The sequence below is a fragment of the Pristiophorus japonicus genome, chromosome 13 (assembly GCF_044704955.1).
Source record: "Pristiophorus japonicus isolate sPriJap1 chromosome 13, sPriJap1.hap1, whole genome shotgun sequence".
Lineage (NCBI taxonomy): Eukaryota > Metazoa > Chordata > Chondrichthyes > Pristiophoridae > Pristiophorus > Pristiophorus japonicus.
Genome location: NC_091989.1, coordinates 50,569,493 through 50,595,952, shown reverse-complemented (window position 1 = coordinate 50,595,952; position 26,460 = coordinate 50,569,493). Strand labels below are relative to the sequence as shown.

Here is a 26,460-nt window from a genome sequence, read left to right as displayed (position 1 = left end):
TGTTTTAGGTACATGGCCACCAACAATAAATTTGCTGATTCTAAGGTGTCCGTCACAGATTTCCAACCAAATTCATTGTTTGCTGTTTGGCCTTGTAGCTAACTACTTATAGTAAATGATTAATTTGCTTTTTTATATTTACAAAAAGGAGTCTGTCCAGTACTGGAGAAATTGTACACCTGATTTTATCTCCTAGAGGAAACGGATGGCAATCGAGCAGATCAATTAATCCAGGCGCGAGATGATCATTTCACTCGGTGACTCAGTTTTTCTAAATTTTCCTCTTTCCCTGTGTGAAACTGCTTTCCTCCAATAATTCCCTCATTCTCATGTCATGATAAGGATCAGGATCTCATAGTTGAGGTGCGGGGGGGGTGCGATATTTGTAATTCCACAGATTGTACTGACTATGTTATTCTTGCAATCAGATATTAAATACTTCGCACAGTAAATATGTAGCAATTTATTCAGTCTTGCAGCATCATCATCATCATAGGCAGTCCCTCGAAATCGAGGAAGACTTGCTTCCACTCTTAAAATGAGCTCTTAGGTGGCTGAACAGTCCAATATAAGAGCCACAGTCCCTGTCACAGGTGGGACAGATAGTCGTTGAGGCTAAGGGAGGGTGGGACAGATTTGCCACAAGCTCTTTCGGCTGCCCGCGCTTGATTTCTGCATGCTCTCGCCAATGAGACTCAAGGTGCTCAGCGCCCTCCCGGATGCACTTCCTCCACTTAGGGCGGTCTTTGGCCAGGGATTCCCAGATGTCGGTGGGGATGTGCACCTTATCAGGGAGGCTTATGTAACAAATCAAAACATTGCTGCAGCTGTATGCTGACATTTGACATGGCTCGATTTTAATCTTTTATACTGCAAATTAGATTACAGGATTTATTAAGCCACGAGCTTTAATGTACACGTGCACTTGGCAATTTTCAAAACATACATTTCTTTTTACAAACTTTATACAGCATGTGCAATAATAGCTTTTTGTGAATTTGTATGACCAGATATACACAGTACAATAGAATATTTACTAATTTGTTATATTTTCTAAATAAAATGGATATTGCCATTTTTCTAAGTTTGAAACAGACATAGTACTGCAGACCTTTAAATGGTAAATTTACTCAATTAAAAACAAAGTTGTGTTTTTTTGTTTGTTACAGAATGTATGAATGATACCTTGTGCTAGTGGCATTCATCAACATTTGCTAGGTAAATTTGTGACTTGGATGGATGAGAACCACAATAATAAGCAGTATATTTTAATTCCTGGGATAATAGAGTTAAAGGCAAGCATGTAACAAAGCCATTTTTTAAGCCTTGGATAATTCATGGGGAGACTTTTTGTCCTTGCTAAAGTTCATGCTCTTAATTTGGTTAAGATGGGAACAGCTCTTAGTCAGAATGCATGCTTCAATCTTGATTAGGGTCAAAATAGGATTGTACAAAAGGTACATGACAAACTTAACATTTCTCTATCAGTATTAAGTTTCAAGTTTCTATAAATTACATTTGATTCAATTAGTCGGAATGTAGCATTGGCCTTTCACAATGATGTAACAAATATTTCAATTTTTGAACAAACAATCTCATTTCTCGGCCCTGAATCAAAAAAGTTAATAGAAAAACAAAACTCTGTGGATGCTGGAAATCTGCTATAAAAACAGAACATGCTGGAAATACACAGCAGGTCAGGCAGCATCTGTGAAGAGAGAAATAAAGTTAACGTTTCAAGTCGATGACCTTTCATTAGATCTGGAAAAAGTTAAAGGTGTAACAGGTTTTAAGCAAGAACTGAGGCAGGGAAAGGGGGAGGGGAAGAAAGAGCAAAAGAAAGGTTTGTGATAAGGTGGGAGGCAGGAGAGATTAAGAGACAAAAGTGTTGATGGTGCAAGGCAAAAGGAGATCGTAATGGAACAAGTAAAGAAATAAAAGATGGGTCTAGAGGATGGATCTAAAGGAGGTGTAAATGGGAATATCGAATCACTACTAACTCCCGCTGTCTGAAAACATGGGGGCAGTGGTTATGATCTGATATTGTTAAACTCAATGTTGAGTCTGGAAGGCTGTAAAGTGCCTAATTGAAAGATGAGGTGCTATTCCTCACGCTTACGTTGAGCTTCACTGGAACAGTGGAGGACACCAAGAATAGAGAGATCAGAGTGGGAATGGGGCGGAGAATTAAAATGACAGGCAACCGGAAACTCGGGGTCAGGCTTACGGACTGAATGGAGGTGTTCCATAAAGTGGTCGCTGAATCTATGTTTGGTCTCCCCAATGTAGAGGAAACCACATCATGAGCAGTGGATAGAGTATACTAAATTGAAAGAAGTGCAAGTAAATCGCTGTTTTACCCGGAAGGAGTATTTGGGGCCCTGGATGGTGGGAAGGGAGGAGGTAAATGGGCAGGTGTTGCACCTCCTGTGCTTGCACTAGTAGGTACCAGGGAAGGGGAGGGGTTATTGGGGGTAATTGAGGAGTGGACCAGGGTATCGTGGAGGGAACGATCCCTTCGGAATGCTGAAAGGGACAGAGAGGGGAAGATGGAATCACTCTGGAGTTGGCAGAAATGGGAGGATGATCCACTGAATGTGGAGTCTGGTGGGATGGAAAGCTACAAGGGGAACACTTTCCTTCTGAGAGGGAGGGGAAGGGTTGAGAGCAGAAGTGCGGGAAATAGAACAGACACGGTTGAGAGCCCTAACAACCATGGTGGTGGGGATCAGTTGCAGAAAAAGTAGGGCATATCGGAAGCACTGGTATAGAAGGTGGCGTCGTCAGAACAGATGCGACGGGGACGGAGAAACTAGGAGAATGGAATAGAATCCTTCCAGGAAGTGGATTGGGAGGACATGTAATCAAGGCAGCTGTGGGAATCAGTGGGCTTATAGTGAATATTGGTTGACAGTATATTCGCAGAAATGGAGATAGAGAAGTCAAGGAATGGAAAGAAAGAGTCGGAGATAGACCATATGAAGGTGAGGGAAGGGGTAAAATTTGAAGCAAAGTTGATAAAAATTTCCAGTTCGGGGCGAGAGCAAGAAATGGCACCGATGTAGTCAACAATGTACTGGAAAAGGAGTTGACAGAGGGGACCTGCGTAGGACTGGAACAAAAAATGTTCCATATATCCCATTAAATACAGGCATGGCTAGGATCCATACTGGTTCCCATAGCAACACCTTTAATTTGGAGGAAGTGAGTGGAGTCAAAGGAGAAGTTGTTCAACGGAAGAACACGTTCAGCCAGGCGGAGGAGGGTGGTGATGGATGGGGACTGGTTGGCCTCTGCTCGAGGAAGAAGCGGAGCGCCCTCAGGCCGACCTGGTGTGTAGAGGGTTTGGACATCCATGGTGAAAAGGAAACCATTAGGACCATGAAACTGGAAACTATTAAAGTGGTGAAGGCATCGGAAGATGCGCAGATGTAGGTGGGAAGAGACTGGACAAGAGAAGAAAAAATATAGTTGAGATAGGAAGGAATCAGTTCCATCGGGCAAGAACAGCCTGAAATAATGGGTCTTACCGGAGCAGTCAGAGAGACTTTCCCTGCCTGTATACTTGCTTAAAACCTGTTACTTCTCTAACTTTTTTCAGTTCTGAAAAAAGTAATCAACCTCAAACGATAACTTTGTTTCCTCTCCACAGATGCTGCCTGACCTGCTGAGTATTTCCAGCATTTTCTGTTTATATTGCATGTTATTAATTGAACTGTTTTGCAAAGAGTTGTGATTGTGAATGTTTTTATTCAACTGATGCAGCAGAATCCTGTCTTGATGGAAATAGGAACTGCACAACAAACGCAGACTAATTACTGAATGTAGAAAGTAAAAGTTGTGCATAACTGTCTGCTCAACTCATTTTGAGATCAGGTGTCAAATTCTATCTTTTGTAATACTGCAGTAATAAAATATGATATTAATTCAGGAAGAACTAGCACGCCAGGTCATAGTTAGGTAACTATTTCTTTTAAAAAGGAGAATAAAATGAAGTACGGTTATAGGTAATTTGTAAAGAACCACCAAAATACAGAGACAAATTAATGTGGTTGAATTGAAAGATAATCAGAATCCAAAAGTTATAAATAGGTTGACTTTTTACAATAGAATGACATTTTAAATTGTATAGATTTTAAACAATTTAATAGTTTTCACGTACTACTTGTTAGAAATCAGGGATGCCTAAAAATGTATAAAACTGCACACACTACTGAAATACATCACCTGGTTCTGTATTAATGTTTTGCCCTTATTTAAAAATCTGTCCAATTAAAAATAAATAACACAAGTTAAGATAAAACTTGAGTTAAAATAAGAAAACAAATGTTTGGCAATGGAAATGTGTGGGGACTATACTTAATTCTGCAAAAGGTTATTAATAATAGGATGAACTGAGTAACAGTAAACTTTTTTGATGGTTGAATATAGATTGGGATAGAAACTGAATCTGGTTACATCCGTTTTACAAGCGTTAAATGGGCACAACCAAGATCAATCTTAGGGACCAACATCCAACGCCCAGAGGACACCCGAAAGACGTCCAACCTGATATTGGGTCAAGCCATTTTTTAGGTGTCAGGCCCCTTATTCATGTACATGGAGACCTAGCGTCTGATTTAGGCCCCCTTTGCTAAACTGGATATCGCAGAGCAGAGCAATAGCCAGGTCTGCTCCGTTTTTTGATTCTTAAACAGTCGATGGGCATAAATTTTAATCTAAGTAAACTTTTTAGGCAATAGGTAAAATAATTTACAAAATTAAGAGGACATATTTGCAAAGCTATATTGAAGCAAAGTTTATATTGACTTATTTTTAAAAAGCAGGCTGTGAATGTGAAAAAAGGACAGTGTTCTGATTAAACATGCATCATAATTTTTTTAATTGTACTCTTATAAACTTGCCTCTTTGGTCTCCAAAGGCCAATCGATCAAAGGGACCACCGTGCCTGAGACGGATTTTCAGTTGGAAAAGAAGTGTCACTTTGAGGTCAAGCAACGGCAACTGCTGACATTCTGACCACAGTGGCGCTCCCAGCCCATCATGCACCAAGTGCCAGAAATCTCGCAAAAATATTTAAATGAGCTAACCTTGCATTATCAAGTCAGATCAGCACAGTGGGGCGCAGGAGCATGCAGTGCCTGATGAGCTGGTATCCCAGCTGTGTTTCACCAGTACCGTCTCATTCAATATATGTATCTCAGGTAACGTTGAACCCAACCCGTGGAGGTGAAAGGACAATACACAAACCCATGGCTCCCAAGTTCCAATACCTGTTATTCCTGAAGACACTCTGGATATTTCCAATGATCGGGGTTTCTTGGTGACTGCTGTAGCCAAGAATTCATAAGGATTGTCCTCCTCTTCTGCAGGGAAACTGTCCAAAGATGGAGACAACCTTATGTCCAGAGTCTGGTCGTCCTTCTTTGTTTCTGATTCCTGCAAAATATCAGAAAATAAATATTTTTATCTGATTATGTTGTACTGTCACAAATAAACATTCAAAGTAGTTTTCTTTGCTCTGTCAAAATAAATGTTTTGTTATCTGTAGTATATATATGCAATATTTCAAAAAATGCATTATGGATCTAAAATCACGGTCAGAGGCTTCCCGCGGGCGAATGCCTCGATCCGCAAGAAACGTACGCACCAACCTGGTGCCTCCGTATCTTCCAACTCTTGCGGTCCTGGGCCTGCAGGGGTTGCATCCCAGGGACGCATGTGGTTCACAAGCATCCCTGGGATCACGTGGGTCGGCCCAACCAATCAAAAAGGGGGATTCCATTTACGTACAGAATCCATATAAGCATACAAGGAATGACATAAAAACACTTTCACACAACCTAAATAAAAATAAATCACCACGTGGTTAAAATTAATAAAAAAATACAATTTAATTAAACATAGAAAACAAAAAATTATTTTTTTGAAAAATAAATGTAAACATTTTTAAAGGGGCCAAAAATAACCAAAACTAATTTTAAAGATTTTAAAATGTTAAAATTATGTTAAAGGTTTTATTTTAATATTTATTTTCACCCTTTGCCTGCATTTATCAGGTGTAAGGGTTTTGTGGGTTTGGGCATTCATTGGACAAATAGCCCAGCTCTCCGCCAGCGAATGTCCATTTCCTGCGCATGCAGATGATCGGTCAAGTTCAAACTTGACAGATCGCAAGTTCCGGGTTTTCGCGTATGCACAGCACATGTGGAAACCTAGAACATAAAAACATAGAAATTAGGTGCAGGAGCAGGCCATTTGGCTCTTCGAGCCTGCACCACCATTCAATAAGATCATGACTGATCATTCAACCTCAGTACCCCATTCCTGCTTTCTCTCCATACCCCTTGATCCCTTTGGCCATAAAGGCCATATCTAACTCCCTTTTGAATATATCTAACGAACTGGCCTCAACAACTTTCTGCGGTAGAGAATTCCACAGGTGAACCACTCTCTGAGTGAAGAAGTTTCTCCTCATCTCGGTCCTAAATGGCTTACCCCTTATTCTTAGACTGTGACCCCTTGTTCTGGAACTCCCCAGCAACGGGAACATTCTTCCTGTCCCTAACCTGTCCAATCCCATCAGGATTTTATATGTTTCTATCAGATCCCCTCTCATTCTTCCAAACTCCAGTGGATACAAGCCCAGTTGATCCAGTCTCTCCTCATATGTCAGTCCTGCCATCCCAGGAATCAATCTGGTGAACCTTCGCTGCACTCCCTCAATAGCAAGAACGTCCTTCCTCAGATTAGGGGACAAAAACGGAACACAATATTCCAGGTGTGGCCTCACCAAGGCTCCGTATAATTGCAGTAAGACCTCCCTGCTCCTATACTCAAATCCCCTAGCTATGAAGGCCTTCTTCACCGCCTACTGCACCTGCATGCCAAACTTCAATGACTGATGTACCATGACACCCAAGTCTCGATGCACCTCCCCTTTTCCTAATCTGTCACCATTCAGATAATATTCTGTCTTCCTGTTTTTGTCACCAAAGTGGATAATCTCACATTTATCCACATTATACTGCACCTGCCATGCATTTGCCCACTCACCTAACCTGTCCAAGTCATCCTGCAGTCTCTTAGCATCCTCCTCGCAGCTCACACCGCCACCCAGCTTAGTGTGGGCACTTACAGCGTACACGGCCATGGCCCCATAAAATCCAGGCCTACAAGTCAGATTTATTTTTTGTTTATTTACTGAATGCAATTCTTTGTGTTGCATGTATTGGTGCTGTATCTTTGATGTGCTATATAGACCATTGCCATTAAACAGAGTAACACAGTACAATTTAGCAAAGATAATCAAGTTCACATGTCCACAAAGTTTGAGACAAATTAATAAGTTCAATACTCCCTAAATTGGCCTGGGTTTTTATCTGGTTGTTGCCTCTCCCAGGAGATCACATGGCTCCGGTTGGGGTGCAGTGTAGATGTTTTCAGTATAAGGGATGTCGCAGTTGTGTGAGGCGGACTGGTTGGGCTGGGTGCTCTTTGCCTTTCCGTCATTGTTCTTAGGTTTATATGTAACCTTTAGGGCTGCTGACCAAGGACCATGCGGCTCTTTGTCAGCCGGCGCGGACACGATGGGCCGAAATGGTGTCCTTCTGCGCTGTAAATTTCTATGTTTCGATGAACAAATCTTACTTTGGGCTGCATCATTATCTTTACAAATATTCCACACGAGGCCCAACCATTACCTTTCAACATGGGCTTGATTACTGACTGATCCAAATAAGTGGAACTATATTACACCTGCTCCAGTCGACAAAGGAATTTGGCAAAATCACAGAAAGTTGGTAATCTATAGCTGTTACCAATTAATAATTTATTCAGTTCTATTTTTAACCTTTCCCCTTCTGTTGTGAAATCTGTCTTTTCTATTGCTGTTACATCCTTCTTATCCTTCTTTAATAATAGTACAACTACTCTACCTCTCTTCATAAGTCTATTCTTGAGAAACATTTTATATCCTCTCAGCTCCAACTCTTGGCTACTCTCTGCATCAACAGACATTGGCAGACCATTACAAAAGCAAAATACTGCAGAAGCTGGAATCTGAAATAAAAACAGAAAATGCTGGAAATCTCAGTGGGTCAGGCAGCATCTGTGGAAGTTCTAACAAAGGGTCATCGATCTGAAACATTAACTTCAACTTCACAGATGCTGCCTGACCTGCTGAGATTGCCAGCATTTTGTTTTTTCTTGGCAGACCATTAAACTGAACAAAATGTCATTGTTTTTAAAATGTTTAAATTATGCAGCTGTTACAAAGATAAGTACACACGGTAGGGAATTCAGCTTATCCTTCCACAGCACCCACCGCCTCTTGAATTATTTCAAAGTTTGTACCTCCATCATCCTACCGAGAAGGTTATTCCAATATTAATCGCTTTTTTCCTTGAAGAAGTGTTGTCTGACATTAGTCTTAAACTTAGCTTTTACCAGTTTGTACCTATGCCCACTTGTTCTACAGTTCTGCTTTAACTTGAAAATTGTGCTGAGGATTAACCGTTCCTATTCTATTTATCTTGCATACCTTTACAAGGTCCCATCTTCTTTCACTTTCTTTCAAAGCTGAAGAGTTCAGGTCTTTAAAGCCTCATCGCTCAATCCTTGACGCTAGGGTTGGGATTTGTGGCCTTTCTCTGCATTACTTCTAGAATTTAGGGCCCCAAGTTGCCACATGATTTGCTCCTGATTTTTAGGAGCAACTGGTGTAGAACGGAGTATCTTAGAAATCGGAATTCTCGTCATTTAGTTTGCTCCAGTTCTAGTCAGTTAGAATAGTTTCACTTTGGAACAGAATTTTTTTTTCAAAAGGGGGCGTGTCCGGCCACTTACGCCTGTTTTCAAAGTTTCGTCAGTGAAAACTTACTCCAAACTAACTTAGAATGGAGTAAGTGAAGATTTTTGTACGCTCGAAAAAACCTTGTCGACACTTTAGAAAATCAGGTGTAGGTTACAAATTAGGCGTAGGGAATGGTGGGGGGTGGGGGGTTTAAAAGGAAGTTTACAAACATTAAACACTTCAGTTTTACAAATAAAGAGCCATCATCAATAATAAATGATAAATACATCAATAAATCAACCAATAAATCAATCAAAACAAATTAATAAGAAATAATTTTTTTTTTTAAATCCATAAATAAAACATTTTCTACTTACCGACTGCAGCACCGGGACCCCTCCAACAGCGTGCTGGGATGCCCCCCCCCCCCCCCCAGTGTGTCTCTGTCAGTGTCTCTATCTCTCTGTCTGTCTGTGTGTGTCTCTCATTCTCTGTCTGTCAGTGTCTGTGTTTCTGACAGCGAGGGGAGGGGGAGGAGGGGGGTAGAGGGAGAGAGGTGGGGAGCAGAGGGAGGGAAGGGAGAGGGATGGGGGAGAAGGGGGAGGGATGAGGGAGAAGGGGGAGGGATGGGGAGAAGGGGGACGGGGGAGAAGGGGAGAAGGGGGAGGGGGAGAAGGGGGGAGAAGGGGGAGGGGGAGAAGGGGGAGGGGGAGAAGGGGGGAAGGGGATAATGGGGAGATGGGGGGGAAGGAGATGGGGGGGAAAGGAGATGGGGGAAAGGAGATGGGGGGAAAGGAGATGTGGGGAAAGGAGATGGGGGGAAAGGAGATGGGGGGAGAAAAGGAGATGGGAGGGGAAAGTAGAAGGGGGGGGAAGGAGAAGGGGGAGTGAGGCTGAACGGGCCGGGCCCGAGACTTCGGGCAGGGCCCGTCCCCAGCACCAGATTTACAGGTCGGTGGCGTTGGGTCGGGTCGGGGAGAGCGCGGGTCGGGGGGGTGGTTGGAGGGAGGTCGGTTCGGTTCGGGTCGGAGGGAGGGAGGGAGAGGGAGGTCAGGTCGAGGGGAGGGAGTTCAGATCGGATCCAGTCCAGGGGCGGGGGGGGGAGCGGGAGTCGGGTCGGTGTCGGTGTCGGGTCCGGTCCGGAGGCGGGGTGGGGGGGAGCGGGAGTCGGGTCGGGTCCAGTCCGGGGGGTCGGGTCCGGTCCGGGGGCAGGGGGGGGAAAGCGGGAGTCAGGTCGATGTCGGTGTCGGGTCCGGTCCGGAGGCGGGAGCGGGAGTCGGGTCGGGGGCGGGGGAGTCAGGTCGGGTCCAGTCCGGGGCGGAGGGGGGGAAGCGGGAGTCAGGTCGGTGTCGGTGTCGGGTCCGGTCCGGAGGCGGGAAGCAGGAGTCAAGTCGGGTCGGGAGGAAGCAGGAGCTGGCTGTGGGAGGAGCCTTATTCACACAGCCCCGGTGAGGCCATTGGGCCAGGGCTAGGGGCTTCATGCTTCGGCCCCTCCCACACAGTTTTGAGCGCTTGGAGCTACTGCACATGCGCGCCCACTGTAGCGCGCATGTGCAGAGGTCCCGGCACTGTTTTCAGTGCAGGAACCTGGCTCTGCCACCTGCAGCTCCTGCTGCGCTGCGCCGAGGGCCAGAGGACCTGCAGGGAGCTGAAAAATCTGGAGGTTTTTTTTAGGCGCACTTTGTGGCGCGAAAAACGGGCGTCCAGGTCGGGACTGCGCCGTTCTAGGCGCGGCTCGAAACTTGGGCCCAATATGTTTCCGTTGTGCCTCAGTGACCAGAACCGAATACAGTAATCAAGGTGCAGCATGATCAGAGCATTATATAGCTGCAACTTTAATATGTCAAACATCAGCCCTATTGACTTGGCAAACACTCTCTTCCTCAAAGCCTTCTTGATAAAGTGCAACATCCTCACCGGCACCTGGGAATCCCTGGCCCAAGACCGCCCAAACTAGAGCAAGAGCATCCGGGAGGGCACTGAGCACCTCGAGTCTCATTGCCGAGAGCATGCAGAAACCCACGCAGACAGCGGAAGGAGATTGCGTCAAACCAGACTCCACACCCACCCTTTCCATCAACCACTGTGTGTCCCACCTGTTACAGAGACAGTGAAACAGAATATGTAGTTCCCATATTGGACTGTACAGCCACCTGAGAACCTACTTTTAGGGTGGAAGCAAGTCTTCCCCGAATTCGAGGGACTGCCTAGGATGACGACTTGGCAATAAAGGCCAGCATTCTTTTTACTTTATTATTTGCTGCTGTGCAATGACTGGACAAAGGCCAGTGTTGAATCTACTATTTCTCCCAAATCTCTTTCAGCCTTGCCTTAGCCAATTCAACACCATTCATTCATTATTGTCCCATTTTTTTCTTCCAATGATTAAGACCTTAGCGCAATACATAAACATAAACAAATTACAAAAACCACAGCAATGGGGAAAAAAATCATCTGGGCAGTGGAATACTTATGCTTTGAAATCATACACAAAAAATAGTGGATTTTATATATATTAGATACTGCCATGCTGCTTAAGGTTTTGCTAGTCTCATTTAAAGGTTATAAGGATGTAGGAAATAATAAGCCATACTTTTGGTTAATAAGAAGTCAGCAACATCAGGGCAGCATTTTCAATAAGGTAAATTTCAATAAACCATATAATTGGGTTTAAAACAGTTCTCTTCTAAGATCCAAAGTCAGCAGGTTGGTAGCAGATGGGATTGAAGCTCGAATTCACAACGCATGCAGTGTCGGAAATTTGCTAAACACAGGCCTGGTGCTTCCACACAGGGGTAAGGGATAGAAAGGAAACTCAAGCAGGAAAAGTCTATCAGTTGCTTTCCTAGCACGCAAGAGGAGGATTGGGAACAGATCATATGCCCACCCTCTCAGCTGCAGTTGACACATGGCCGGAGTGGCCAGGAAAAGTCGAGGGGGTCCGAGGAGAAGTGAAATCTCAAGGACTATAAATCCTATCAAATAAAAATGTAACTTGAGCCGCAGACTTTGTCCCACTGCCATACCTCGGACAGATCTGTATTTCTTATCGACTTGGAAAGATTCCCTTCAACTTTGATGGTATTTTTTTGTAAATAAAATTGAAATATACCTTCAAACCCAGCATTACACAATAAAGAAGGTGATCCAATCCAAGCTCATGAAGACAATGGTGCATATCCCCTTTCTTTTACATGATGAGGAATACCTTCATTCTGCACCTATTATCATGTCAAAAAAAAACAGACAGAAGGGGAGATTTCGGTGTGTCTGTGCCCAGACGCATGGGATCACCCGAGCACAGTGAATATTGGAACAATGGGTGGGTTGAGTGATATACCTGAAAAAGAGTTTCCCCAGTTGTCTAATATTCATTGCACATGGATGGTGAACCAAAAAATTAGTTTGTAAGGATGATGTGTGGAGTTGTGTTTGACTGTGTGAGCATAGCATTGAAGGGGGAGAAGGAGATACAGGCCTGTGCCGAATAAGGGATTTTGCCGGATAAAGGGAGGTCAGCCCGAGGGTGGGGGGAAGTGGCCCGAAGTCGGGGAGGAAATTGGTGCTCCGGACGGGCCTGAAGTGTCGGCGGGCCCTTGGCAGGCTGCGAAGTGTCGGCGGGCCGAGTGTCGCTGGGCCCCAGCGGGCTGAGTGTCGGCACGGCCCCAAAGTCGCAGTGGTGGTCGGCCGTGTTCTGCACATGTGCCCCCAGTCACCAGAATCATGCCGGACGAGAGGTAGTGCTGGATTGGTATCAGCTCTCAGCTGTATTAACGTAGAAAGTAGGTGCAGGAGTAGGCCATTCGGCCCTTCGAGCCTGCACCGCCATTCAAAGAGTTCATGGCTGAACATGCAACTTCAGTACCCCATTCCTGCTTTCTCACCATACCCCTTGATCCCCCTAGTAGTAAGGACTAGATCTAACTCCTTTTTGAATATATTTCGTGAATTGGCCTCAACAACTTTCTGTGGTAGAGAATTCCACAGGTTCACCACTCTCTGGGTGAAGAAGTTTCTCCTCATCTCGGTCCTAAATGGCTTACCCCTTATCCTTAGACTGTGACCCCTGGTTCTGGACATCGGGAACATTCTTCCTGCATCTAACCTGTCTAAACCCATCAGAATTTTAAACGTTTCTATGAGATCCCCTCTCATTCTTCTGAACTCAAGTGAATACAAGCCCAGTTGATCCAGTCTTTCTTGATATGTCAGTCCCGCCATCCCGGGAATCAGTCTGGTGAACCTTCGCTGCACTCCCTCAATAACAAGAATGTCCTTCCTCAAGTTAGGAGACCAAAACTGTACACAATACTCCAGGTGTGGCCTCACCAAGGCCCTGTACAACTGTAGTAACTCATCCCTGCCCCTATACTCAAATCCCCTCGCTATGAAGGCCAACATGCCATTTGCTTTCTTAACCGCCTGCTGTACCTGCATGCCAACCTTCAATGATTGATGTACCATGACACCCAGGTTTTATTGCACCTCCCCTTTTCCTAATCTGTCACCATTCAGATAATAGTCTGTCTCTCTGTTTTTACCATCAAAGTGGATAACCTCACATTTATCCACATTATACTTCATCTGCCATGCATTTGTCCACTCACCTAACCTATCCAAGTCACTCTGCAGCCTCATAGCATCCTCCTCGCAGCTCACACTGCCACCCAACTTAGTGTCATCCGCAAATTTGGAGATACTACATTTAATCCCCTCGTCTAAATCATTAATATACAATGTAAACAGCTGGGGCCCCAGCACAGAACCTTGCGGTACCCCACTAGTCACTGCCTGCCATTCTGAAACGTGCCCATTTATTCCTACTCTTTGCTTCCTGTCTGCCAACCAGTTCTCAATCCATGTCAGCACACTACCCCCAATCCCATGTGCTTTAACTTTGGACATTAATCTCTTGTGTGGGACCTTGTCGAAAGCCTTCTGAAAGTCCAAATACACCACATCAACTGGTTTTTCCTTGTCCACTCGACTGGAAACATCCTCAAAAATTCCAGAAGATTTGTCAAGCATGATTTCCCTTTCATAAATCCATGCTGACTTGGACCTATCAGGTCACCTCTTTCCAAATGCACTGCTATGACATCCTTAATAATTGATTCCATCATTTTACCCACTACCAATGTCAGGCTGACCGGTCTATAATTCCCTGTTTTCTCCCCCCCTCCTTTTTTAAAAAGTGGGGTTATATTGGCTACCCTCCACTCCAAAGGAACTGATCCAGAGTCAATGGAATGTTGGAAAATGACTGTCAATGCATCCGCTATTTCCAAGGCCACTTCCTTAAGTACTCTGGGATGCAGACCATCAGGCCCTGGAGATTTATCGGCCTTCAATCCCATCAATTTCCCCAACACAATTTCCCGACTAATAAGGATTTCCCTCAGTTCCTCGTTCTTACTAGACCCGCTGACCCCTTTTATATCCGGAAGGTTATTTGTGTCCTCCTTACTGAATACCGAACCAAAGTACTTGTTCAATTGGTCTGCCATTTCTTTGTTCCCAGTTATGACTTCCCCTGATCTGACTGCAGGGGACCTATGTTTGTCTTTACTAACCTTTTTCTCTTTACATATCTATAGAAGCTTTTGCAGTCCATTTTAATGTTCCCTGCAAGCTTCCTCTCGTACTCTATTTTCCCTGCCCTAATCAAACCCTTTGTCCTCCTCTGCTGAGTTCTAAATTTCTCCCAGCCCCCGGGTTCGCTGCTATTTCTGGCCAATTTGTATGCCACTTCCTTGGCTTTAATACTATCCCTGATTTCCCTTGATAGCCACGGTTGAGCCACCTTCCCTTTTTTATTCTTACGCCAGACAGGGATGTACAATTGTTGTAGTTCATCCATGCGGTCTCTAAATGTCTGCCATTGCCCATCCACAGTCAACCCCTTAAGTATCATTCGCGAATCTATCCTAGCCAATTCATGCCTCATACCTTCAAGGTTACCCTTCTTTAAGTTCTGGACCATGGTCTCTGAATTAACTGTTTCATACTCCATCCTAATGTAGAATTCCACCATATTATGGTCACTCTTCCCCCAAGGGGCCTCGCACAACGAGATTGCTAATTAATCCTCTCTCATTACGCAATACCCAGTCTAAGATGGCCTCCCCCCAGTTGGTTCCTCGACATATTGGTCTAGAAAACCATCCCTTATACACTCCAGGAAATCCTCCTCCACCGTATTGTTTCCAGTTCATGATCTGAGATTCACAGTGGTATTTTGAATAAATCATTCACATGAATAGGGACAGTCATGAAACTGAGAGGCTGTTCAGAGAAAGTTTTCTAGGTTGATTCTGGAGATGAGGGGGTGGACTTATGAAAATAGGTTGAGTATGTTGGGCCTATATACATTGGAGTTCAGAAGAATGAGAGGTGATCTTATTGAAACATAAGATTATGAGGGGGCTCAACAAGGTGGATGCAGAGAGGATATTTCCACTCATAGGGGAAACCAAAACTAGGGGACATAGTCTCAGAATAAGGGGCCGCTCATTTAAAACTGAGATGAGGAGAAATTTCTTCTCTCGGAGGGTTGTAAATTTATGGAATTCTCTGCCCCAAAGAGCTGTGGAGGCTGGGTCATTTAAGGCAGAGATAGACAGATTTTGGAGGATGTAAATGCAACTGTAAAGGCTTTTCAACAAATGATAAGGATAAGTCTGTGAAAGAGTCAGGGGAAAAATTAAACAAACTTGTCATTGCTGAGAGCCCAGAAATTGTACGTGGCACCAATGGGCAAACTACAGATTCCATGCTCCAGGAATCATGATTCAGGAAGTCATGGTTGTCCCCAAGTTTGCTCCCTTGCACACTGACCACAGGGTTTATTGCCTCTTGCAGTCTGGACTGTTAAGACGTGGCAACACTAACCACACCAGCTTCCTGTGTATTTTGTAAGGAGACGCATTGCCATTTGAAAAACAACCTCTATTGTATGATTGGCTCCATGTCATCATGATGCAACACAGCAGTGGGGTGGGGTGGGGGTGTTGGTCAAGCGAGGCCTCTGACCAGCAGCAACCAGCTTGTCTTTAGTCTTCAGCTCTGTCCCTTCGAAACCCACGAGGTGTGGCACATATTATGCTCCATCCTCTAATTCACAGAAATCATCTGAAGTGTGTACATGTGAGCAAGTCTCTGCTTCAAATTTGTGATGCAAAATGCAATGTATTCCCAACTGTTCAGCTTGCTTCTTATGGGGTGGTGACACTTCAATGAAAAAAGAAAGAGGTGCATGCTGTGTATGAATGTAGTTCAGCACGATGTTGCTGAACTTCATAAATTAGCCACATCACGTGCAATGGCTTGGTTAATATATGTAAATAGAATTGACTAAACCTGGAGTCTTGTCATTTGTTCCCGGGATGTGCGGCACCCAAGCCCTCTACAGCCTCCCAAAGCTATGATTTTCAATATGGCCTCCTCAAAGCATGCAAGTGATTTATTTTTGCTGTGTGCCACCACCTATACTGAGACACTCTTATTTATTGCAGGCCACCTTATGAATAGTACTTTGGATGTTGGTCTTAGATAGCCTGTTCTAATACTTCTCACCAATCTTCATTGGTTTCCTTTGAGCTGCACTTCTACCACATCAGTGGATAAATTCAGATTAAGTATACTATTTGTAATGCTGGTCGAACAAACACATTTGACACCTGAAATATACATTAATACCCAATTGTAGAAGACTCAGATTATTTACATTCATCCTTATTGTTCACTCTGTATTTTTGTTTGTGTCAGACACCTTTTGCTTACACTTTCCCACGTGTGGCAGTTGGGATAAATCATGTCCAGTGCCTGCTTAATTGCCTCCTATGTGTGGTGTAACTTTATACATAAGTGAGTTGCCCTTCCATCCTTTGCTGTGTCAACACATCATTTATAATGACATGCAGGGCCGACTCAGTAAACTGGGCTTCGTACAGTCTGGGTTCTCATTCAATATAACATAATCAACAGCTGAACTGTTCCACTTTGTCCTATTTATACTGGTAAAGTGGGCTATTTGCTAGTTATAGTTGATTCTGCACCATTATTGCAGTTGCTTTCTGGTTGATTACTCAGTTGTGTGTTAGTCTTATTGGACTCAATCTTGCAGAAAGCATACACAGTTAAGTTGTGATTGCCAGAAAGTACATGAAAACAAATGCTTGCCTTTATTGGCCGAGGCATAGAATACAAGAACAGGGAGGTTATGCTTAAATTGTATAATACTCTGGACAGGACACAGCTGGAGTACTGCATGCAGTTCTGGTCGCCGTATTATAGGAAGGACATGATTGCACTAGAGAGGGTGCAGAGGAGATTTACTAGGATGCTGCCTGGAATGGAGAATCTTAGCTATTTGGATAGATTGGATAGGCTGGGTTTGTTCTCATTGGAACAGAGGAGGCTGAGAGGAGAACTCATTGAGGTGTACAAAATGTTGAGGGGCCTGGATATAGTGGATAGCAAGGGCCTATTTCCCTTGGTGGAGGGGTCAATTACAAGGGGGCATAGTTTTAAGGTGGTTGGTGGAAGGTTCAGAGGGGATTTGAGGGGAGGCTTCTTCACATAGAGGGTTGAGGGTGTAAAGTCCTTACACAATACCACAAATCCACACGAGGCACATTCTATGGACAAGGTCATTCCATGACCTGAACCTTTATTCACAGGACCAAGAAGTGATGATCCTGCGTGAGACCTCCCTTTATATACTTGGATGACCAGGTGAGGAGTGTCTCCCACAAGTTCACCCCCTGTGGTCAAAGTATGCATTTCTTATGTATATACAGTATTGCAGTGTTGTTACATAAAGGTTACATACATGACATCACCTCCCCCTCAACATCTTATTGGGATCATAGGTTAACTCTCTCAGGTGGTCTGTGCTCTCTCGTGGAGCACTGCAGTTGGGGCTCTGGTTGTTGAGCCTTGGTATGCGTGTCTGTCACCTGTGGTGATTCCGGCCTGACTGCAGGGACTGTGCATGCTGCTGAATGTTCTTGTTGCTCGTTCACTGGCGGCGGTGTGAATACCATCTCATGATCTTCCTCAGGTTCCTCAGTGTCCATGCTGAACCTTTTTTTTTAAAAACTTGGTCCAGATGCTTGCGGCATATCTGCCCACTGTTAAGTTTAACCACTATGACCCTATTCCCCTCTTTGTCTATTACAATACACTCAAGCCATTTGGGCCCCAAAGCGTGATTGAGAACAAATACGGGGTCATCAATTTCTCTACATCTCCCCTTTGAATTTCGGTCATGGTACTCGTTTTGGGATTGGCGCTTGCCCTCAACAATGTCGTATACGACTGGATAAATGAGGGACAGCCGAGTTTTGAGTGTTCATTTCATAAGTAGTTCCGCGGGGGCGACCCCCGTGAGCGAGTGCGGTCGAGACCTATAGGCCAGCAGGAGGCGCGATAGGCGGCATTGAAGGAAGGGTCCTTGAATCTGGAGCATGCCTTGTTTTATGATTTGCACCGCACGTTCCGTCTGGCCATTGGAGGCCAGCTTGAACGGTGCTGTCCTGACATGGTTAATGCCATTACCCGACATGAACTCCCGGAATTCGTAGCTTGTGAAATATGGGCCATTATCGCTGACAAGGATGTCTGGCAAGCCATGGGTCGCAAAGACCGCGCGCAGACTCTCCACAGTGGTGGATGTCATGCATGAATTCAAAATGATGCACTCGATCCATTTCGAGTACGCATCAACCACAATGAGAAACATTTTTCCCATGAACGGGCCCACGTAGTCTACGTGAATACGTGACCATGGCCTGGTGGGCCAGGGCCAAGGGCTGAGCGGGGCCTCCCTGGGGGCATTACCTAGCTGGGCATACGTCGTGCACCTGCGAACACAGTGTTTCAAGTCTGAATCAATTCCCGGCCAGTGGAAGCCTGCTGAGCGCATCAGCGCAGTTTTCGGTGCCGGGCCGGTGCCGGATGGTGTAGTCATACGCAGCGAGCGTGAGAGCCCATCGCTGTATGCGAGCTGGTGCATTGGCATCGACAGCCTTGCTGTCTGACAGCAGGGATGTTAACGGCTTGTTGTCCGTTTCTAATTCGAACCTCCTGCCAAAAAGGTACTGATGCATCTTTTTCACTCCATAGACACATGCGAATCCTTCCTTCCCATATCCCCGTTTACCTTGAGAGCGCGACCTGGAGGCATAAGTCACAGGTTTTAGTTGGCCCTCAGCGTTACTCTGCTGCAACACACATTCAACCCCATAGGACGATGCATCACATGTCAGAACCAATTTCTTATGGGGGTCGTACAGGGTCAACAACTTATTTGAACAAAGTAAGTTCCGCGCCCGATTGAAAGTCCGTTCCTGACAGTCTCCCCAAAACCAATCGCAACCCTTATGCAGGAGCACGCATAGCGGCTCCAACAATGTGCTTAAGTTCGGCAGAAAGTTCCCGAAATAGTTCAAGAGTCCCAGAAATGAACGCAACTCCGATGTGTTGCAGGGCCTGGGCGCTCGTCAAATCGCCTCCGTTTTGGATTTGGTGGGCCGAATCCCATCTGCAGCAGCCCTCCTGCCCAGGAACTCAACCTCAGGAGCCAAAAACACACATTTAGACTTCTTGAGTTGCAGGCCTACCAGGTCCAGTTGGCGTAGCACCTCCTCCAGGTTGCGGAGGTGTTCCTCGGTGTCACGACCGGTGATGAGGATGTCGTCCTGAAATACGATTGTTCCGGGAATGGATTTGAGCAGGCTTTCCATGTTTCTTTGAAAAATCACGGCCGTTGATCGAATGCCAACCAGACACCTGTTGTAAACAAACAGTCCCTTGTGCGTGGTAATGGTGGTCAGTAGCTTAGGTTCGTCGGTCAGATCTTGGGTCATGTAGGCTGAAGTGAGGTCCAACTTGGTGAACAGCTTGCCATCTGCCAGCGTGGCAAAAAGGTCCTCCGCTCTCGGGAGTGGGTATTGGTTTTGTAGGGACACCCAGTTGATAGTGGCCTTGTAGTCGCCACAGATCCTGACCGAGCCATCCGCTTTTAGGACGGGAACGATGGGGTTCGCCCAGTCGCTGAATTCAACAGGTGAAATGATGCCCTCTCTCAGCAACCGGTCCAACTCGCTTTCAATTTTCTCCCACATTACATACGGCACAGCTCTGGCTTTGTGGTGCACTGGTCTGGTGTCTGGGGTGATGCGTATCACTACTTTGGTACCTTTGAACATCCCGACGCCAGGTTGAAATAGTGACTCAAATTGCTGTAGGACCTGTGAGCATGAACTTTGCTCCACAGATGACATGGCGTGCACATCCCCCCATTTCCAGTTCATCTCAGCTAACCAGCTCCTCCCCAACAGTGCGGGACCATTGCCCGGGACAATCCAGAGCGGCAGCCGCTTTACCGATCCATTGTGTGTGACTGCCAACATTGCACTGCCTAGCACTGGAATGATTTCTTTGGTGTACATTCGTAATTGCATCTCAATGCGTTCTAGTCTGCTGGCTTTGAGTGGCCACAGATTTTCGAATTGTTGAACACTCATGAGTGACTGGCTGGTCCCCGTGTCTCGCTCCATGCGTACAGGGATGCCGTTTAATAGGACTTTCATCATCATGGGTGGCGTTTTGGTATATGAGCTGTGAATGTTTGCTACATGAACTCGCTGAACTTCAACGTCTATTGATTTGCCCCAAGCGTCATCCTGCCTCGCAGACCCCTCATCTGGTTCATCCGCCTTGCATATTAGCCTGGTTACAGGCTTTCTGCATATTCTGGCTAAATGGCCACTGAGGTTACAATTTCTGCAGACGAACTGTTGAAACCTGCAAGTCCTGGCAGCATGTCTGCCCCCACACCTCCAGCATGAACTGAGAGTCCCACTGTTGTGAACAAAAGAGCTGTTGCAAGGCATTCCTCGCTGATTGTCCCTTTGACTGCTCTTGGGCACCCTGTTAGTGGGTGTCAATGGCCCCATCCCGGGCTGCATTGTCCACTGGAGGGGGAGCGTAAATGTCCATTCAGCTTGCCGTTGTCTCTGTTGGAGACTTACTCTTGGGTCTATTGCTGCATGGGGTGTGTCGAACTGCCTTTGCCTGCCTACGGGGCTCTCTGTCGCATTTATGATATTGACTCCCTAATCCATCGCCACGTTGGAGGCAGAATTGCGTGCGTATATTATCTTGGTTTCCTCCTCCCCTGCCATAAAAGTCTGAGCCCTCAACGCCGCTACTTTCAAGGTGATGTCATTGGTCTCAATTAGCTTTCTGAAAATCCCAGCATGACCGATGCCCTCAATAAAGAAATCCCTTAGCATCTCCCCCCTGCAGGCGTCTGAACTTAGAGGCTGGCCAAGCGCCGGAGGTCCGCAACAAAATCCGGTATGCTCTGTCTTTCCCGACGTCGGTGGGTATAGAATCTGTGTCGGGCCATGTGTATGCTGCTCGACGGTTTGAGGTGCTCACCCATTAGTTTGCTGAGCTCTTCAAAGGTTTTGTCCGCCGACTTCTCGGATGCTAGCAGGTCTTTCATGAGCGCGTAAGTCTTAGGTCCACAGCTGGTCAGCAGATGAGCCCTTCGCTTGTCGGCCGCTGCGTCTCCCAGCCAGTCCTTCGTGACAAAACTCTGCTGGAGCCTCTCAATGAAATCGTCCCAGTCCTCACCAACACAGTACCGTTCATCTGTGCTGCCGGTGGCCATCCTCGTGGGTCGTTGATTCCCATTTATCGTCGCCAATGTAAAGTCCTTACACAATACCACAAATCCAAACGAGGCACATTCTATGGACAAGGTCACTCCATGACCTGAACCTTTATTCACAGGACCAAGATGACTCTGCGTGGGACCTCCCTTTATATACCTGGATGACCAGGTGAGGAGTGTCTCCCACAAGTTCATTCCCTGTGGTCAAGGTGTGCATTTCTTACGTATATACAATATTGCAGTGTTGTTACATAAAGGTTACATACGTGACAGTGGGGGTCTGGGACTCACTGCCTGGAAGGGTGGTGGATACAGAAACCCTCACCAGATTTAAAAGGTGCTTGGGTGGGCACTTAAAGTGCCGTAGCCTGCAGGGTTACGGACCTAGAGCTGGTAAGTGAGATTAGAATGGATAACCTCTTGTTGGCCGGCGCAGATACGATGGTAAGTACTGCAGGGAATCAAATACGGCCAGGGTGATCTCCTGGATTAGGTTCGATTGCCTGGATGGGTCGGAGAGGAATTTTCCCAGATTTTTTTTTCCCCAATTGGCCCGGGTTTTTATCTGGTTTTTGCCTCTCCCAGGAGATCACATGGCTCCGGTTGGGGTGGAGTTTAGAATGTTTTGGTACAAGGGGTGTCGCAGTTGTGCGCGGCGGAATTGTTGGGCTGGGCACTCTTTACCTTTCCGCCATTGTTCATTGTTCATAGGTTTATATGTAACCTTCAGGGCTGCTGACCGAGGGCCGTGTGGCTTTTTGTCAGCCGGCACAGAGATGACGGGCTGAAATGAACACCTTCTGCGCTGTAGATTACTATATTTCTAAATGGAAGGAAGCTAAACTTACATTTAACACATTCTCAATGCTCTAAGAGTAATTTCATCCCCTTAATGCAATATAATCTAACTTCCTGCACCATCGCAGCCCTTTATACCTAGAGGTAGGAAGTGATCGATAACACCACCAGCTTAGCAGAATGAAATATACAGTGATTTGCAGAATAACAAAGGAGTAAGACTGACTGAAACTGGTTATTTAATAAGAACTACAAGGCAGACATTCTCCGGAGTTGCTTCAGTTGAGTACTGGGAATGTTAAAAGTTAAACTACAAGGTTATGTTGGTAATTCAAAATAAGTGAGGTAATACCAAATTTAAAGGTAACAAAACAGTTTTAGCTATCTTATGAATTGCTGTGCAGCAGAAAGGATCAACTCTCTAGAGGTGGGCCTGTATAAAAGGAGGTGCGTTATACCTGTGTATAGTGCACTAATTAGTTTGTGAAATGTATATCCTGGGAGTTTTGAGGCATCACTCAGGAAAATATTTTTTAAAGGACGGTGCAAAATGAAATGCAATGTCCACACATTATTATTTTGTTCTATTATTTTTCCAGTGTTGCAACCTATTTCTCTGATTGCATAGGTTATGTTTTCTTTAGTAGTCATAGCAACCACACTTATTTTGAGTCTACAAACTGTTCTTGATTATAATGCATACTGTGAATACTTCAGATCTTTCGCCACTGGAAAGTTGCTATCTCAACGTAATGGAAATTGCAGGACAGTCTTTGGTATGGTACAATGAGTGAAATATAATCAATAAATCTGGTAATTTGTGGGATAGCAAGAGAGAAAAATGACCATAAAAGCTGCTGGACTATTGTAAAAACCCAACTTGTTGAGGGAAGGGGACCTGCCTTCCCTATCAGTCTGGCCTACGTGTGACTCTCATCCACACATCCTGGTTAAAACCAGGTATCTGTTCGTGACTGATAGCGGGTAACTATTTGGGTCTGACTAATAATGCTATGTAAGAGAAAAATTAATTAAATCAAAGCATAGAAAACATTGCCTACAAACTAAATTATGGTAGATACATCAAACTATTTAGTCACCATAGGAAAATAAATATTTTTAGCTTCACTGTTCCAAGTAATGCATTCTGCTAAATTATGTTTAAAAAGCATCAAAATATTTAAAAGATTTTTAATATATTTTAGTTCCAATATTTTGTGGATCTGAACTGAGAGGCTCAAGTTTATCAAAACTCAGGAACTAAAAGATCAAAATATTAATTTAGAATTCAATATAGTCAGAAACAGACACCATGTAGAGACTCTACCCCCCCCCGCCCCCCACGATGTTTGAAAGCACATATGGATAAATAAAAGGGGCCAAATCTTCCTGGAAAAATAATGGTGTGTTAATGACGTACGCTGTTATTAATGTGCAAAACAGCTAGCAGGTTTAGGGGAGAAGAGATACCCCGTGAATTGCGAATCTCCAGAACCATGGCACTCTGCCATGTGCCTCACACAAATGGCATCTCACCCTCAGCCTCCCCATTATTTTTAAGAATTTGCTGGATTTGCACATTCATTGCCCATTAAACTTGCTGCAGAAAGTTAGGGCTCATAATTAATAGCATATGTACCCTTTTAACAATGTGATGCTTGTTAATGCAATGCCAATCAATCTCTCCAGCCCAGAAAGGGAACAATTTAAACGATTGAGTCATTTACTGCATGTAGTAAATTGTTGTTAGACATTTTTAAAATGTAACATTTTTACATATTTTACTTACTTATCCTTTCTGACTCTTGTTTTCTCTCTTTCTTAATACAATCTTTATTTCTCTTTCTGGATCTGATTTGACTCTAATTCACCCTCCTTCTCCATCATTCCTGTTTTCTTCTCAATCCTTAAATCTCATTAGATAAGGAATACACTGTTGGTCTCGGCCTACACTGAGGTCCCAGATGCTCTGTTGCCTCGCCGCATCATTATCAGTTCGCATTTCCAGCAAGTTACGGCACAAAAACATATTTGCGCTGAAGATGCAGAAAAAAATCTTACAGCACATGCCATGAGATGCCCTGCTCCAGCAAGATTTGGCCCAGTATCTTTATGACTGCCCTTTAAACCACCCTGTCTCATTTCATCTTGATTGCAGCACAGAAAAAGCAGTATTATACCATTTGTTAAAGAAACTGTTGTTAAGTGATCATGACCTTTATCAAAGCACAGCAGAATGAGGATCAAACAAGGACCTTCCATTAATTGATTTAAGGGAAAACATTTTTAATGTAACTTCCAAGTATTCACTTCATTATAAACAGCAATTGATAACACTGTTAACACATCATAAAATTCATTTGGAACACTAGTCTGGTGTAGCTCAGAAGAGTAGAATGATAGGCGAAGCAATGTGGCATTGATTGGAATGGTAACATCAGAAAAATAAAAGGTTCCTGTTAGTCATGGGTTCAGCAATTGAGGTCATGGTCTATAATAAACAGAATAGCTCCTTGAGAATCACATCATCCCTAGACCAATTTTGAGCTCCAATCAATTTTCTTTTTTTCTTCCTACATGCAGCCTTATCATAATAGCTTTCTATGCGTCCTGAGCTCAGTGACTGGTTTATCCATCTTATTCAACAGATCTTAAACAGACCAATCTCCAGACAAGCCTTCCTAGTATAAATTGGCAAGCTTATCACTGCAAGATCTATCTTGACGTATGTTCAACAGCTTTGAAGTCACTTCATCTGGAGGGCAATCATCTTTTCTCAGTAAGTACAATGGAGCACGATCCTGATAGCCAAATGTCATATCTCAGAACATCAAATGTGTCAATGGATGTAACTTACTGACATTTTTCTATTTTTCACACTGACTCGCCGATCATAATTTTTAAGATGATGCTAATATCACTGATAACTCATACTTCAAATCTCTGGCTAATTCTTCGAATAATTCATTCATTTTATTGGATAAAGAATTAGGCCTAGAAATTGGCCTCCTTTGCACCTCCGGGGGCGATAACGGGGTTCTAACCACGAACCGACCGGGTGCGGCGAAAGAAACGATTCCTGCTAAATTCCCCTGGAGGTTTGCGGCGGTGGTAAAACCCCTAGCACCACGATCTCCTGCACCCAGAGATCGTGACGTCATCGTCCTGCACATCGCCCTGGTATCACCCCAAACCCGAACTTCGGTTCCACCATCGCCGGGCGACAACACTGACAGCTGCAGGAGGCGTTGTTCAGGAGGCCGGGCGCTTGGAGAGGTGCAATTTAAAGGGGATGTTGGTGCGGGGATTTTTTTTGCGAATGCATAATGGCCATTTTTGAGAATTTTCTTCAGCCACGATCGATCATCCCGGCACTCTACTGGAGTGCTTGGGGCTGATCGGGCCGGATCACGGCTGCCATCGGCGACGAAGTACCTCGTTCCAAGGCAGAGCCTGCAGCGATGGCCCTTCCCTTTAAGGGAGGGAAGGAGCCTCCGAGCCTGGCAGCGTTGCACCTCTATTGCCCCTCTTGCTAGCTTTAGCACTCCAAGGGAAGTGGTGGAGCTCGCTCCACTTCCTTCCTGGAGCGCTAAACCGAAAGGTCGTGGCGGAGTCCCTCGCGTAGCTTCCGGCGCTAATTTTGCGCTATGTCAAAAGTTACCGCCCCAAACGGGGCGCTATGCAGTTTCTCCCCCTTAGAGGCTGAAAATTACAACATTTTCAGTCTGCAAAATGGTTAAAGCTAAAGCTACTTTGACATAGTTACTTTACTAAAATTTGTAGAAATTAGAATATTGTTAATGATTTCTCCATAATCAAAATAAAGTACAAGGAGTAGCTTCAGTTAGCTTCAAGTATTAGATGTACATCCAGGTTATCGACCTCCTAGGTTTCTTGTTTGAGGAGATAATGTGGCTCGAGTGATTAATCCATCTGCCATATAAAAAATAAAATCTGAGGTTTCAGAATCTTATGATGCTTTAAAACTTTCAAATTGTTCATGTTTTAGATTGCACAGCCTGACCTCCACACAACATTCTCTTAAATAGAGCAGTATATTTTTCTCCAAAGTGGAAAATCGATGTTATCAATCAGCTGAAAGGCCAAAGGAAAACATATCCAATAATATTTTTCCTTTTTTGAAAATCAGTATTTTAATTATTAAAGACCATAAGTGTCA

At 44.7% G+C, this 26,460-nt stretch overlaps 1 protein-coding gene across 11 annotated transcripts in view; it reads right to left on the bottom strand.

Annotated features, from left to right (window-relative positions):
* anks1b (ankyrin repeat and sterile alpha motif domain containing 1B) overlaps positions 1-26,460 on the bottom strand; it is a 965,528-nt gene that overhangs the window by 262,422 nt on the left and 676,646 nt on the right. For all 11 annotated transcript variants that reach the window (XM_070897439.1, XM_070897440.1, XM_070897444.1 and 8 more), the window contains one exon: positions 5,274-5,439. In XM_070897439.1, coding sequence (XP_070753540.1) covers positions 5,274-5,439 — 166 coding nt within the window. The remainder of the gene's footprint in view (positions 1-5,273; positions 5,440-26,460) is intronic.